The following is a 15,608-nucleotide window of genomic DNA, read 5'->3' as shown; positions in this document are numbered from 1 at the left end:
CACAACCCCGACCTCTCCACTTTAAACTCCATTAAAACAAACGGAGTCTCGCTCCCCTTCACTGTAGCTCTCCGCTATAGCCCCGCCCACCCGGGCTCGGTCAGCCCAGAGCACAACGGCGCATGCGCACTCTAGCTGCAGCTAGATAGATAGATAGATAGATAGGGAGAACACACCACACTCCTCACAGACAGTCACCCGGAGGAAACCCCTGCAGACACAGGGAGAACACACCACACTCCTCACAGACAGTCACCCGGAGGAAACCCACGCAGACACAGGGAGAACACACCACACTCCTCACAGACAGTCACCCGGAGGAAACCCACGCAGACACAAGGAGAACATACCACACTCCTCACAGACAGTCACCCGGAGGAAACCCACGCAGACACAGGGAGAACACACCACACTCCTCACAGACAGTCACCCGGAGGAAACCCACGCAGACACAGGGAGAACACACCACACTCCTCACAGACAGTCACCCGGAGGAAACCCACGCAGACACAAGGAGAACATACCACACTCCTCACAGACAGTCACCCGGAGGAAACCCACGCAGACACAGGGAGAACACACCACACTCCTCACAGACAGTCACCCGGAGGAAACCCACGCAGACACAAGGAGAACATACCACACTCCTCACAGACAGTCACCCGGAGGAAACCCACGCAGACACAGGGAGAACACACCACACTCCTCACAGACAGTCACCCGGAGGAAACCCCTGCAGACACAGGGAGAACACACCACACTCCTCACAGACAGTCACCCGGAGGAAACCCACGCAGACACAGGGAGAACACACCACACTCCTCACAGACAGTCACCCGGAGGAAACCCCTGCAGACACAGGGAGAACACACCACACTCCTCACAGACAGTCACCCGGAGGAAACCCACGCGGACACAGGGAGAACACACCACACTCCTCACAGACAGTCACCCGGAGGAAACCCACGCGGACACAGGGAGAACACACCACACTCCTCACAGACAGTCACCCGGAGGAAACCCACGCGGACACAGGCAGAACACACCACACTCCTCACAGACAGTCACCCGGAGGAAACCCACGCGGACACAGGGAGAACACACCACACTCCTCACAGACAGTCACCCGGAGGAAACCCACGCGGACACAGGCAGAACACACCACACTCCTCACAGACAGTCACCCGGAGGAAACCCACGCGGACACAGAGAGAACACACCACACTCCTCACAGACAGTCACCTGGAGCGGGACTCGGACCCACAACCTCCAGGTCCCTGGAGCTGTGTTGGTCCAAAACAAGAAGGTAAAAATCAATAAACACAGCACATCTCTCCAAATCATGTTCCCAACACAATGTAAAATAAATAAAAAAAACTAAGTACGTTTACAAGTGAAGTCAACCTGTTCATTTTAGCACATCTATTTAAAAGTAATAAGATTTTCTTCTGAGAATATTTTGCAAAATATAAATGTGTGTATAATTACTTTGGTACACTGATGTGGTGGTGCTGTGTTAGTGTGCGTTGTATGCAGGGTCACCATATAGGGGACACTTAGAGTGATTCTAAGGGCCTGTGACCGACAGCTGGTCAAATGTCTTATCTTTTTATTTGGGCATAAAATCCTTATTGGTTCCTATGTTTGGATCAGTCACAACAGTGCTGCTGTCATTATAAACGTCTTAGAGTCACTGCTGGACTGAGAATAATCCAAAAACCAAATATATCCACTGCCCAATATCTGTTCTGTGGTGGTCCTGTGTAGGTCCTGACCATTAAAGAACAGAGGGCGGAGCAACAGAGGAACTACAGTCAGAAACAGTACAACTACAAAAAAACTAAAAAAAAAGTGGACAGTGAATGTAACGAGGGCGTGGTCATTATCTTATGGCTGATCAGTGCAAACAGGTAAACGTCTAAGAAATTTCAATTTTCGCCTGTTGAAGTTTGACTGACGACCACCGGGCCAATGTAAACGCTCAATGTAGATCTTGTCCCGCCTACGTGCTGACTTAAACCAATTAGCTTAAAGAAACGGAGTCTACGTCACCAACGACAATACACTGCCATTGCGGATATGTTCTCTCTGAGTACGGTGAAGCCTTCATTCCCACAGAGAAAATAGGTTTAAACAGAAATACAACTGCCTTTAATTTGCTGCTAATGTTCCATTTTCTTTTTTATAAACGTTAGTCGCTGAAATGTTAAAGTTATACACTTTGACGTGGGCTTTCTGTAGTGGTTTCTGACCTTTTTCGTACGTGTGGTGGTAAGTTGTAAAAATAACGTAATTCAAATTAAACGGTAAGCCTCTGACCGTAATTAAATATTCTTCGTATGTTTATGATAGATATTCACTATTCTATAAGCAGTTATCATCAGATTTATTTAAGTATATGGACTTAAGTGCTGGACTGGAGAGATATGGGAAACAATCTTTAATTCCTCTATAAAATAGCTCATTTAAATGTCTAAGAATAGTTTCTTCTCGATGATTCAGAAACACGAGATAGCTAAACACTAGCAGAAATTATAATTGTAATCCAGAACTCATTATTTAACATCTGGACTTGACCCCATGCTCTTGCAGCTGAATGCCATCAAATATACAAAGAAATATTTCAGTATCTAGTGTAAAGTCTTCCCAGAAGAGCAGAAGCTGTTATTGGCCTTGTTGCAGAAACAAAGACAAACTATCTATGTATCTGTATACACTTGACTTTAGGAGGAATGTCGGACAAGCAGGTGTCCACAAATACTCAGACACTAAAGAAACATTTCTGAATTTTACCCACTTTACTCCAAGTAATTATAACCTTTCTCTGTGATGTTAATTCAGGTGGATGTCATTCCTATTTATTTTAATATTAAAAAAAACTTTTAAAAAATGTATTTTATGTTTCTGTGTATGTATCAGCATTGGCAGACGTGTGTAGGAACATTGTGAATATCGGTGAATCCGTTCACCTTTTACCCTGCTTACGTAGAATCATACACTTACATCCATCCATCCATTATCTGTAACCCTTATCCAGTTCAGGGTCACTGTGGGAGGAAACCGGAGAACACACCACACTCCTCACAGACAGTCACTCGGAGGAAACCCACGCAGACACAGGGAGAACACACCACACTCCTCATAGACAGTCACCTGGAGGAAACCCATGCAGACACGGGGAGAACACACCCCACTCCTCACAGACAGTCACCCGGAGGAAACCCACGCAGACACAGGGATAACACACCACACTTCTCACAGACATTCATCTGGAGGAAACCTATGCAGACACAGGGAGAACACACCACACTCCTCACAGACAATCACCCGGAGGAAACCCACACAGACACAGGGAGAACACACCACACTCCTCTCAGACAGTCACCCGGAGCGGGACTCGAACCCACTCGCCCCATACACTTACAATGTTTCATTATAAGCTAAAGAGATTAAACCATCAGAAGTGATATTCACATGTTTATTATTCTGCCATAGTTATGTCTGCCCTGATGTCTTGTATTTGCTCTTTTCTGCCATCTCATGTAGGTAAACCTTCGACGACCACAAGAAGCACTTTACATATAAAAATGTAAGTTAATAACTTATGTTATGGACAGATGTAGGGGTCCTAGTGCCTTTGAGCATAAGGTTTTTAAGGTGGCTACTGCATGAAAAGAAGGATGGGTATACAGAAAGTAAATTCCATGTCCAGAGCCTAATTTTTCTGGACACAGACATTGAAGTGTGTGTATACAGCTTGTAATATCTCTTTTATAAAACATTAGAGCTATGTCCTTGACCTAACACCATCATCAGATCTCACTGAAATGTACACACATCAGTGGAGTATTGATACATATTTTTGTTTTCAGGATTGGGGTCAAGTACCGTGTGGCCCTTCCAGTGGCTGCTGGTGTGCTGTTTGTGGGCCTTCCATACAGCATCTCCTTGGTCGTCCAGTGTTTGTATGGCTTGCCCAATAAGCCAGGCTACAAAAAGTATTTAGAGGCCATCAAACCCAGGTAAACGGTTCAACAATATGAACAAGCTTCTCTTCATTGTTGGGATTATATTGTTACTTACTACAGTTACTTATAACATACCCTGCATTAGACCTGCAGTAGATTTGACTAGATTCTTCGTGTGAGTCTTTGTTTCCCTACACATCACATTTCTGTAATATCAACATTGGAATAATTATTAGCATACCATCCCTTTATGGACAGATCTCCTAAATGGTCAATTTGAATGGGTGGTAATGGGACAAGATTTTTTGCCAAGTACATTTTGGCCCATTTCTATTGGTCAGTTTATTATGAAATTTTAATACAGTGCAAATGGCAGCTTGTGTTTTCAATTTTGATCAAGAAATACAAAACAAATTAAAACAGAGAAAGATTAGTCTTGTAATAATGGGGGTGTGTAGGAGTGGTCAATGAGTAAGGGATGGAGGTATATGCACGAGGCTTTATTACAATAACTTAAAGGAAACTAGACAGAGGGACACTAAACACAAGGGCTAAACTATAAGCAGGGCTAAACACTAAACATTAAACAAAGCTAAACACTAAACACAACTAAACATTAAACAAAGGTAAACACTAAACACAGCTAAACACTAAACAAAGCTAAACACTAAACACTAACCATTAAACAAAGCTAAACACTAAACATTAAAAAAGCTAAACAGTAAACAAATCTAAACACTAAACATTAAACAAAGCTAAACTCTAAACATTAAACAAAGCTAAACACTAAACATTAAACAAAGCTAAACACTAAACAAAGCTAACACTAAACATTAAAAAAGCTAAGCACTAAACATTAAAAAAGCTAAACACTAAACATTAAACAAAGCTAAACACTAAACAAAGCTAAACACTAAACATTAAACAAAGCTAAACACTAAACAAAGCTAAACACTTAACATTAAACAAAGCTAAACACTAAGCACAGCTAAACACTAAACATTAAACAAAGCTAAACACTGAACAAAGCTAAACACTAAACATTAAACAAAGCTAAACACTAAACACTAACCATTAAACAAAGCTTAACACTAAACAAAGCTAAACACTAACCATTAAACAAAGCTAAACACTAACCATTAAACAAAGCTAAACACTAAACAAAGCTAAACACTAACCATTGAACAAAGCTAAACATTAAACAAAGCTAAACACTAACCATTAAAAAAAGCTAAACACTAAACAAAGCTAAACACTAACCATTAAACAAAACTAAACACTAAACAAAACTAAACACTAACCATTAAACAAAGCTAAACAGTAAACAAATCTAAACACTAAACATTAAACAAAGCTAAACTCTAAACATTAAACAAAGTTAAACACTAAACATTAAATAAAGCTAAACACTAAACAATGCTAACACTAAACATTAAACAAAGCTAAACACTAAACATTAAACAAAGCTAAACACTAAACAAAGCTAACACTAAACATTAAACAAAGCTAAACACTAAACAAAGCTAAACACTAAACATTAAACAAAGCTAAACACTAAACAAAGCTAAACACTTAACATTAAACAAAGCTAAACACTAAGCACAGCTAAACACTAAACATTAAACAAAGCTAAACACTGAACAAAGCTAAACACTAAACATTAAACAAAGCTAAACACTAAACAAAGCTAAACACTAACCATTAAACAAAGCTTAACACTAAACAAAGCTAAACACTAACCATTAAACAAAGCCAAACACTAAACAAAGCTAAACACTAACCATTAAAAAAAGCTAAACACTAAACTAAGCTAAACACTAACCATTAAACAAAGCTAAACATTAAACAAAGCTAAACACTAAATATTAAAAAAGCTAAACAGTAAACAAATCTAAACACTAAACATTAAACAAAGCTAAACACTAAACATTAAACAAAGCTAAACACTAAACATTAAACAAAGCTAAACACTAAACAAAGCTAAGACTAAACATTAAACAAAGCTAAACACTAAACAAAGCTAAACACTAAACATTAAACAAAGCTAAACACTAAACAAAGCTAAACACTAAACAAAGCTAAACACTAAACATTAAACAAAGCTAAACACAAACAAATCTGTTCCTTAGGAGAATATATAGTTTGACAAGAGCTCTGCTGGAAAAGCTGAAGTATCTGCAGTACAGCAAGCTGTATTTCCAGTGGAAGTCATGGTACAAGAATGCTGACAATAATAAGCATTGCGTGAAGGTGAGTCTTTTTCTTCCCGGTAAGCCCCTGTATGAGAGGCTTTCGTCTTCTGTCATCATCAGTAATGAATGTGTTATAGACATATAACCTGAGACATGAGAGCACTGATATGGACGGCTTGTTTTATTAAAGCTGACAGGACCTCATACGGTATGATTTAATCTTTCAGTGTCAGCAGAAAATACATCCTGTATCCTGACGTTTGATTATTTCGAGTTTAATTTGTAATGCTCACATGATGTTTTTACACAGATTAAATGAGACGCTGTCTCTTTCAGTATTTTTGTTTCTGACCGTTTTCTTGCATACAGGGCATCACCTTTGGTCGCAGAGGCAACAAACTTGACTTGTACCATTCACCAAGCATGGACCCATCAGATACTGAGCTAATTCCAGTGGTAGTGTTTGTATATGGGGGAGCGTGGGGCTCAGGAGAGAGGTCCACATACTGTCTCCTTGCTCTGCAAATGGCCAAAGAGCTTGGTGCATCTGTAATTTGCCCTGATTATTCAATATATCCAAAGGTAAGCTGCGTGTTTTCAATCCTCATTGATTTGTCATTGCTTGTACTTTCTGAAATTACAGCCATAGACTGATGTGACTCATACCGAAGCATTTACTATAAACTGTGCTTCTACGTAGGGTAATGTTTTAAATATGGTTCAAGACATAAGTGACAGTCTGATATGGGTGAGAGAGAATGGACATTCCTTCAATCTTGACAAAGTGAGTAGCTGATTTCTGTCAAGTTATTACTGTTACTTCTTATATACAAAATGATTCTTATTAGTTTCAATTACGAGAGCGATTAATGTCTGCTATGAATGTTAAAACATTTATACACGCTTATGAGTATTTGGGTTTCCTTTATTTTTAGCCTTTTATGTGTGTAATGAAGACACGGGATTATGCAGTCGCCATAAAATATTGAAGTTATCTCATATATTAATTTCTTAAAGGGGGCGGCACGGTCACAGTCACACAGCTCCAGGGGCCTGGAGGTTGCGGGTTCGATTCCCGCTCCGGGTGAATGTCTGTGAGGAGTGTGGTGTGTTCTTTCTGTGTCTGCATGGGTTTCCTCCGGGTGACTGTCTGTGAGGAGTGTGGTGTGTTCTCCCTGTGTCTGTGTGGGTTTCCTCCGGTTGACTGTCTGTGAGGAGTGTGGTGTGTTCTCCCTGTGTCTGCGTGGGTTTCCTCCGGGTGACTGTCTGTGAGGAGTTTGGTGTGTTCTCCTTGTGTCTGTGTGGGTTTCCTCCGGGTGCTCCGGTTTCCTCCCGCAATCCAAAAACACACGTTGGTAGGTGGATTGGCGACTCAAAAGTGTCCATAGGTGTGAGTGTGTGAGTGAATATGTGTCTGTGTTGCCCTGTGAAGGACTGGCGCCCCTTCCAGGGTGTATTCCTGCCTTGCGCCCAATGATTCCATGTAGGCTCTGGACCCACCGCAACCCTGAACTGGATAAGGGTTACAGATAATGAATGAATGAAGGAATTTCTTAAAGGGGAAATGTGAAGAAACGACTTGATCAGTTGATGTGTATATTAATTAGGGGCTCTGTAAACTGTGAATTAAAATCACATGGTCCATTTCTGTGGCATGCCTGAGTGAGAAGACATCGGATAAACTGCGGTGTTCAATTTTTTTATTGCCCTGTGAAGGACTGGCGCCCCCTCCAGTGTGTGCTCCCGCCTTGTGCCTAATGATTCCAGGTAGGCTCTGGACCCACCGCGACCCTGAACTGGATAAGGGTTACAGATAATGAATGAATGAATGTTGAATTTTTTGCTGTGTATAACGTGGAGTGCTTGCACTTTAAAATTGTCCTGTCCCCTCAATTCCAGTCTCAGCACTGGACCAGCATTTATGTGAGAGCACAAAAATGAGGTTAAATACGAGCACTGAGTAAAAACTGACACATGAGAACAGAGAAGAAAAAGAGCCAAGTGAAAAACCAGAGCTTCTGCTCCTGATGACTCACTGCTGTGCACTGGGGGCGGGGTAAATGGACGCTCATTATCATTTAAAGGAACAGTTGCTGGAAGAAGTCATTTTGAACAGGGCTGATTAGATGGGGAGAACGCTGCCATGTGGTTTGGTCCTTGTGGTATTTTCACCAAAGCAGGTCATAGATGTTTTATTAAGACACAGACCTGTGGTAACTTGTGAGCAAGAGGTATAATATGTATCTTCTAAAAGTAGCTTATTTAGCTTTGTCTATATTTTTCTTTATGTTTCTGTGTGTAGGACAACATTGTGTTAATAGGCCATTCAGCAGGAGCTCATCTGTGTGCCCTGACCATGTTGTTTCTGGTGGAATGCGCATGGGAGTTGTCCATTGATCAATTCCAGCAGAGAGAAATTACAAACTCAATTAAAGGGATGATAGGTAACTCCATTTTTATTTTACCGTTCTTGCTAGAGAGCTGAGAGTGACTCTTATTTCAGTGTTGCTTTTGTTGCCTGTGAATAAGGAAGCCATTTTATTATTGTCTTTCTCCACTGCAGGTTTGAGTGGCGTGTACGATGTCATGGACCATTATCAACATGAGCAAATGCGAGGGGTGGAATACGTCTCTGCGATGCACAAAGCCATGGAAGGCGAGGAGAACTTTGAGTATTACTCCCCTACACTTCTACTTCAGAAACTGAACAAGAACCAGTTAAAAAGGTATGAGCTTTGAGCTAGAAGTGAGAATGTCTTGTGGTTCTCATGATTAAGAATTAAGTGATGAAGAATATTTTTGTGGACATATGGATATTGTCCATACTTCAAAAACGTTAATACTTTAGTCTAGGTCACATTTCCTTAGGCTACATGAGCCCTACATAAGCCTCTTTATAGGGTTATTCCAGCAAATGGCAATTTTTATAAGGCTTTCTAGGGTGAAACTACTAAAGCAGATTTTATGAGAACTGATACTTAGTAGAATAAGCCTTTATAGATGTTTATATAGATTTATTTAATTTGCCTTAAAAGATGTATGTAGATTTGTTGTTTTTGCTCCTCGGCTCCCCCTGTAGTTGCAGAGTGCAATTTACTTTTACAGCACTGACTTGAAACCAGTGGGGGAGGGGAGGGGAGGGTGGGTTCCTATCTTCCTCCAAAACTTACAGAATTGCAATGACATAGGCTCTATTCTCCCTACTACAGGTCAGTGAAGCATCACAATGATTGTGAAGCTGTAACTTTAAAGGCTAAGCACCAGCTCTATGAAAGTGTCAAACAAATAAATACAGTGGAGTTTGAGTTCCTAACTTGTGTTTATTGATAGTCAGAAAACATGTTATTTCTTACTAATTCAAGGAATAAGGTTTAAAAGAGCGTTGGTCCCCCCCCCCAACGGTGTTGGGAAACTCTAATAGGCATCTTGCCTGTGACGTAGATGGTGGACAACAACTCTAGAAGTTGCACTTAATTTAATGCAAAATGAGGAAAAGGTGTGTTGTTTTTGGCTGCAATCATTCAATGTACAGTGGGACATCTGTGCACAAATGGCCCAAAGATCCCAAAATATCCAGAAAATGGACTAAATTTGTCCACTTTAAACGGGCACTTTGGAAAGGACCATCCGCTCACTCCGTTATCTGTAGCTGATTTCACTGGCGCTTTTCCAACAATATGGGCATGTAAGGACACCAACGAAAGGTGTTCAAGAGCCTCTGTAACATGGAGGTAAACAGGGTAAGGACACTCACTTCGCCTGTTTTAGTTGGTGTTATTTAACGTTAGCTTGACTTGCTAAACTCGGTGGCTCAGATTATACTCGGCTACGTAGCTGCATTATGGAGGTTTATAGTGTCGGATGAATTCGAGTTCGACTTCGATCACATTTACAAGAATAACGGTACCTCTAAATTTGAGTTTAGCTTATTGCTAGGCTATTGTCATGAATAATGTTGGTTATTTAGCTAGCTAGATACTGTCATAACAGTCAGTCATAACGGTGTTTTACCGCGGCGTTGTTCAGCTGTTGTCCACCAGTGACGTCACGGTCGCGTTCAAGAATTTCCGTAGCGAGCTCGGGTTTTTCCGTCAATTTAATAAAATTGTCAGTTTTAAAGCAAATTAAGCTGCTATTTTCATTTTAATTCATACTTATATCTGTCAGTAACTAAAATAATGTGAAATATTCATGGAGGTCCATTAAGTGGTGCTTAGCCTTTAAGGTAAAAATACCACCTAGTTTAGTTTAAACAGATCAAACAGAGCATCACACGTGAGGAGACAGAACAGACGTGTCACTTTATTATTCCCCTTAGAGCAATTGCTTCTCTACATTTAACCTATTAGTGGTAGTGAATACAAAAACATATACTACTGAGTAATTCTTCACATACACTAGGGGCAGCAAACACACACACACAACTAGAGCAGTGGGCTGTCAACAACCTAGGCACCTGAGAAGTGGTTTTGTGGGTTTGGTCGTGGATTAACTTGTTTCCTGTCGGTCCTGGGAATTAAACAGTCAACTTTTCGACCTCAAGCTCACTTCTCTAACCTTATGGCCACAGCTGCCACAAACCAAGCAAACAACAAATTAGAAGATAAGTATTAAAACAAAAGGAAATTAGATTAGAGAGTCAGAAGGTGCAGGACTTTTGTAATGAATGCAGTATTTATTATGGAGCCAGTGAAGATTTAGAGAGCAGGTGTAATGTGTTTGTGTGAGCAAGCTGTGAGTGAGGAGATGAGCCGCTGACCTTTGAACCATTTGAGGTTTGTGCAGTAAAGAGGAACTGATGCCTGCTAGGAGAGAGTTGTATTAGTCAAGATGGCGTTTCAGAGAGCAACGGTCAAACTGAAAGAAAGATGGTTATAAAAAAGGGACTTGAGAATTACATTTTAATGTAAACTATGGCACACAATGGTGATGCCCAAAATTACCTTTTCTTTACAGGAGAACTCCTTCTTTACTTGTAATGAAGTAAGACAGTTTCTGTCTTTATTATATTCATGTCTCTCGTCCAGAGGGACTTCAAGTCCTTTCATGTTACAGAGCTAGAGTAATGCAGTGTTAGGTGTCTTGCCCAAAGACAGTTATTGGTGTAGAGTGGGGTGGTTACCCACTACACTACACTACACCAACACTTGAGGTTTTCTTTTGGTTCATTCTTCAAGGAAGTTTCTCCAAGTTTCTTCAAGAGTTCAGTTGATTCAGTGACTGTCTGTGAAGAGTGTGGTGTGTTCTCCCTGTGTCTGCGTGGGTTTCCTCCTGGTGACTGTCTGTGAGGAGTGTGGTGCGTTCTCCCTGTGTCTGTGTGGGTTTCCTCCGGGTGACTGTCTGTGAGGAGTGTGGTATGTTCTCCCTGTGTCTGCGTGGGTTTCCTCCGGGTGACTGTCTGTGAGGAGTGTGGTATGTTCTCCCTGTGTCGGCGTGGGTTTCCTCCGGGTGACTGTCTGTGAGAAGTATGGTGTGTTCTCCCTGTGTCTGTGTGGGTTTCATTCTTCAAGGAAGTTTCTCCAAGTTTCTTCAAGAGTTCAGTTGATAGAGAAAAATCTTGAAGTACATTTAATTGAAAACAAAACGGAGTTGCATTATAAATATATTATTAAATATGTACACTTTTACAAATTAATAATTTGTAATGTCTAAGGACTTCTGATTAGATTTTGGAGTTTCAGAATGAATGATTCATGACTAAGAATGTGGGTAGCACTTTAATGATTGGTTGGTTTTTTAAAAAAAAGGTTTTGCTGAAAAAAATATGTGCTGAAAATAAAAGCTTCCCTTTTTTTCAGATTCACACAAGTACCTTGGTGTCTGCTGGAACGCATTGACTCATTGTTTATAATTAAACATGTCTCTGACTCTACAGCGGTGCTAGCCTGGGGTTTAAAGTACTAACCACAATGCCACCACCTGCCGCCAATGTGAATTATAGTAATAACTGCAATGACTTCATCCCCTGGTATTATCAGTGAGGTGGTTTGAGCAGAAGTGTGACGATGGCACCAAATACGTCAACATGAATGATACAACTTTTGCTTAAAGACATTTCCAGAGCACATAATAACTCAATTTAATGTATTTTCCCACAGATGCAATGCTCTAAAGGTGCCATATTTAAAGTAGCACTAGGTAAGATTTTATCTAAAGTAACAGCTTCAAAATCATAGCGATGCTTCGCTGAGCTGTAATAGGGAAAATAGAGCCTCTGTCATTGCTACTCCAGACTCAACACTGCAGAAACTGCAGTGTAATTTTTGGCAGTTGACAGTATTCCACCCATCCACCACCACTAGTTTTGATTTCAAGACAGTTCTTTTAAAGCAAATTTATCAAATCTTATGTAGTGCTGCTTTAGTGTTTTCTGTAAACATCTTTGGTTCTTGAAAAGTGCTGTACAAATGCCATGTATTCTTCTTCTTAGTATTATTATTATTTTTGATTATTTTAGAGGGCGACACTGTGGTGCAGCAGGTAGTGTCGCAGTCACACAGCTCCAGGGTCCCTGGGTTGTGGGTTTTAGCCCCTATCCAGGTGTGAGGAGTGTGGTGTGTTCTCCCTGTGTCTGCGTGGGTTTCCTCCCGGTGAATGTCTGTGAGGAGTGTGGTGTGTTCTGCCTGTGTCCGCGTGGGTTTCCTCCGGGTGACTGTCTGTGAGGAGTGTGGTGTGTTCTCCCTGTGTCTGCGTGGGTTTCCTCCGGGTGACTGTCTGTGAGGAGTGTCGTGTGTTCTCTCTGTGTCTGCGTGGGTTTCCTCCGAGTGACTGTGTGTGAGGAGTGTGGTGTGTTCTCCTTGTGTCTGTGTGGGTTTCCTCCGGGTGACTGTCTGTGAGGGGTGTGGTGTGTTCTCCCTGTGTCTGCGTGGGTTTCCTCCGGGTGACTTTCTGTGAGGAGTGTGGTGTGTTTTCCCTGTGTCCGCGTGGGTTTCCTCTGGGTGCTCCGGTTTCCTCCCACGCTCTAAAAACACATATTGGTAGGTGGATTGGTGACTCAAAAGTGTCCGTAGGTGTGTGTGTGAGTGTGTGTGTTGCCCTGTGAAGGACTGGCGCCCCCTCCAGATTGTGTTCCTTCCCTGCAACCAATGATTCCAGGTAGACTCTGGACCCACCGCGACCCTGAACTGGATAAGGGTTACCGACAATGAAAGAATGAATAAATTATATTTTAGACAGTTTTGAGACAACTGCATCCATATGGACCCTCTTGTCCCATGGCTGTAGCCCTCATTGACATCTTTGCCTTGTGTCAATTCCTGCAGAGTCCCTCCAGTTGGATTACTCCACGGCACCAGTGACATCATCGTTCCAGTGGAGTCATCACTGAAATTCTCAGAGGCTCTCACGTCTCACTCTATCACAGTTTCCCTGTATCTCCTGCCCAAAGTGAACCACACAGAGATAGTGACTGACCTAATGGCACCTGGGAGGCACTTCTTTCACACAGTGTCTGGCTGCATCAAACAAGAGTACAATAAATTCATTAGACCATGTTAATGTTAGTCTTGGAATCTCACAGCTGTTATTACCTGCAATACGTGTATTTTTCTGTTGGGACCTTCATCACAGTTGTTCAGAATTCTTTTTTCAAATAAATAAAATAAAATGCACAAATTTGTTTCAAGGTTTTGATGTCTGATTTTTAATAACAATATTTATGTATTCATTTATTAGTTTATTTTATGTATTTATTGAATATCAGTGAAAATGGACTCAATTACATAGATTTGGGGTCATATTAGGGTATAGCCATTTTTGTGGTCCCAAAATAACGTCTCTTATTATTATAACTAATTTGTGAGGGGTTTACTCAGTGGGCGTGACGCTATGTAAATTGTTAAACTAAGGGAACTGTTAAATTGACGGGACACCTTATCATAAGGGAATTAACAGGTTATTTTAAGTTCCAGAGGCTTTATTATCATTCCAGCTATACACACATGCACAGTGAACAGAGAATGTTGCCCCAGGAACATGGTGCAACACAGAACACGGGTGCAGACACAACAATGAGGACAGACAGTGCAATACTTTCAAGGACAAACAATAAATACAGGGCTGACACACATAGAAACGACATTGCAGTGACAGCACTGAGTAATGTTAAATTATGTAAACACATAACCTGCTTTGACATAGAAATCACATGAAAAAATGTAGTCAAAGTTAGTAGCCAGCGCAGTGATTGTATGTTATTGCTTAATACAGTAGCAGCAGGTAACGTTAGGAGAAAAGAAGTGAAACAAATACAGTGTCTCTAAATAAAGGGAGGGATCAGATGTGTTGACCTAAGCCTGAAGACTGGTTTGGATTAAGGGAACACTAGGTAAAATTAGCTCATTTTGTTTTGGCCTTCTGCGTTCGCAGTGTGGAAGGAAGGGAGGCAGGGTGGTAGTGGTCGCCTACCCTCCTCTAAAAGATACATAGTGTAGTTTCTGCAAGTGCTGAGACCGGTGTGGCAACAACAGAGTCCCTATTCTCCCTATTACAAGCTAAAAATACTAGCTAGTGTTTCTTTCACAGTATGGTGAGGGGTGTACAGGCAGAGCTGTAGTGCTGTAGCCGTCCAGCAGGCGTCGCTGTTTCCCGTGTGTTTTCCTGAGCTGAGCAGCAGGGCTCGGTGGGCGCCCAAGAGCCTGAGCGGCGCTGGAAGAGAGAGAGGGGATCTCTGTGTTTGTTGTGTTCGGGATGGCAGGGATTAAACATGGCTTCTAGCTCCCTTCTGCGGAGACGTGAAACACTGCGGCTAGTCCTGAGTCGGTCATGGACGGAAAGGGGACAAGGAAAGCGCCGTTAACGCCGCGTATTTAGAGCCAGTGTTTACGCCCGGGATTTAACCGACATTTATCCTATCGCTGCTGTGGTGAGTTAACGTTAACGTTGTCCATTGATATTGAGAGGGACCAAGTAGGAGGCAGCTCGGTTGGCTTTTTCGCATTTTTCCGAGACTGTAAACGTCTCAGTGCGTGCTTTATAGATTTGGTGCGGTCTACAGAGCATTGGCTTTGGCTTTTGTCAAGGGAGTGCTTCAGGAAAGGGGAGGAAAAGGCTGGTGGAGGTGGAAAAAACTCGGCGTTGTGGTTTGGTTTAGGTTAGCTTCGATAGCATCTCTGTCCCTGCGCAAATGGACGAAAAACAGCTCCACAGAAGCAGGCATTTTGCTGGTTTTTGATCTATAACAACACACTTGGGATTCAGGTAAATCTACCTTGAACTAGGAGTGCTTGTTGTATTTATTTACCAACTGTCTGTAGCAGAAACACAGCCATTTACACGGCAGCTAGCCTCAGTAGCCTGCTAATAGAATTGTGATAGTAGTAGTAGTAGTAGCCACTGTCTAATGTAATTGTACGTTGGAAATTGTCATCTGCTAGTAGTTACTCTGCCTACCTAAAATTAAGATATATATATATATATATATATATATATATATATAAATTAAATTAGA

At 41.5% G+C, this 15,608-nt stretch overlaps 2 protein-coding genes across 4 annotated transcripts in view; both read left to right on the top strand.

Moving 5' to 3' along the window:
* Positions 1-2,061: 2,061 nt before the first annotated feature.
* LOC136679458 (uncharacterized) lies at positions 2,062-13,764 on the top strand. 3 transcript variants are annotated; one of them, XM_066657981.1, is made up of 10 exons: positions 2,067-2,092; positions 2,196-2,271; positions 3,547-3,589; positions 3,873-4,022; positions 6,098-6,218; positions 6,530-6,742; positions 6,861-6,944; positions 8,463-8,604; positions 8,724-8,886; positions 13,423-13,764. In XM_066657981.1, coding segments are annotated over exons 3-10 (1,110 nt in total). In that variant the 5' UTR covers positions 2,067-2,092; positions 2,196-2,271; positions 3,547-3,587; the 3' UTR covers positions 13,658-13,764. The 3 variants fall into 3 exon arrangements, with proteins under 3 accessions (XP_066514076.1, XP_066514078.1, XP_066514079.1); XM_066657979.1 differs by having other exon boundaries at positions 2,062-2,271; XM_066657982.1 differs by lacking the exon at positions 2,196-2,271 and having other exon boundaries at positions 2,088-2,127.
* A 1,056-nt stretch (positions 13,765-14,820) lies between these two features.
* The window catches only part of LOC136677749 (WD repeat and FYVE domain-containing protein 3-like), a 100,513-nt gene continuing 99,725 nt past the window's right edge, over positions 14,821-15,608 (top strand). Inside the window, exon 1 of the mRNA XM_066655355.1 lies at positions 14,821-15,023. The gene's annotated coding sequence lies outside the window, so the exon portion shown is untranslated. The remainder of the gene's footprint in view (positions 15,024-15,608) is intronic.

Source organism: Hoplias malabaricus, chromosome Y (genome assembly GCF_029633855.1).
Source record: "Hoplias malabaricus isolate fHopMal1 chromosome Y, fHopMal1.hap1, whole genome shotgun sequence".
Classification (NCBI taxonomy): Eukaryota; Metazoa; Chordata; class Actinopteri; order Characiformes; family Erythrinidae; genus Hoplias; species Hoplias malabaricus.
Note: the sequence above shows the minus strand (reverse complement) of the source record. Positions and strands in the feature narration are given on the sequence as shown.

Bases quoted from the DNA above. Each gene is read 5' to 3' on its own strand.
- LOC136679458 (XM_066657979.1), top strand. The intron at 4,023-6,097 runs GTAAACGGTTCA...TCTGTTCCTTAG, and splicing joins TTAGAGGCCATCAAACCCAG to GAGAATATATAGTTTGACAA. The intron at 6,945-8,462 runs GTGAGTAGCTGA...TTCTGTGTGTAG, and splicing joins ATTCCTTCAATCTTGACAAA to GACAACATTGTGTTAATAGG.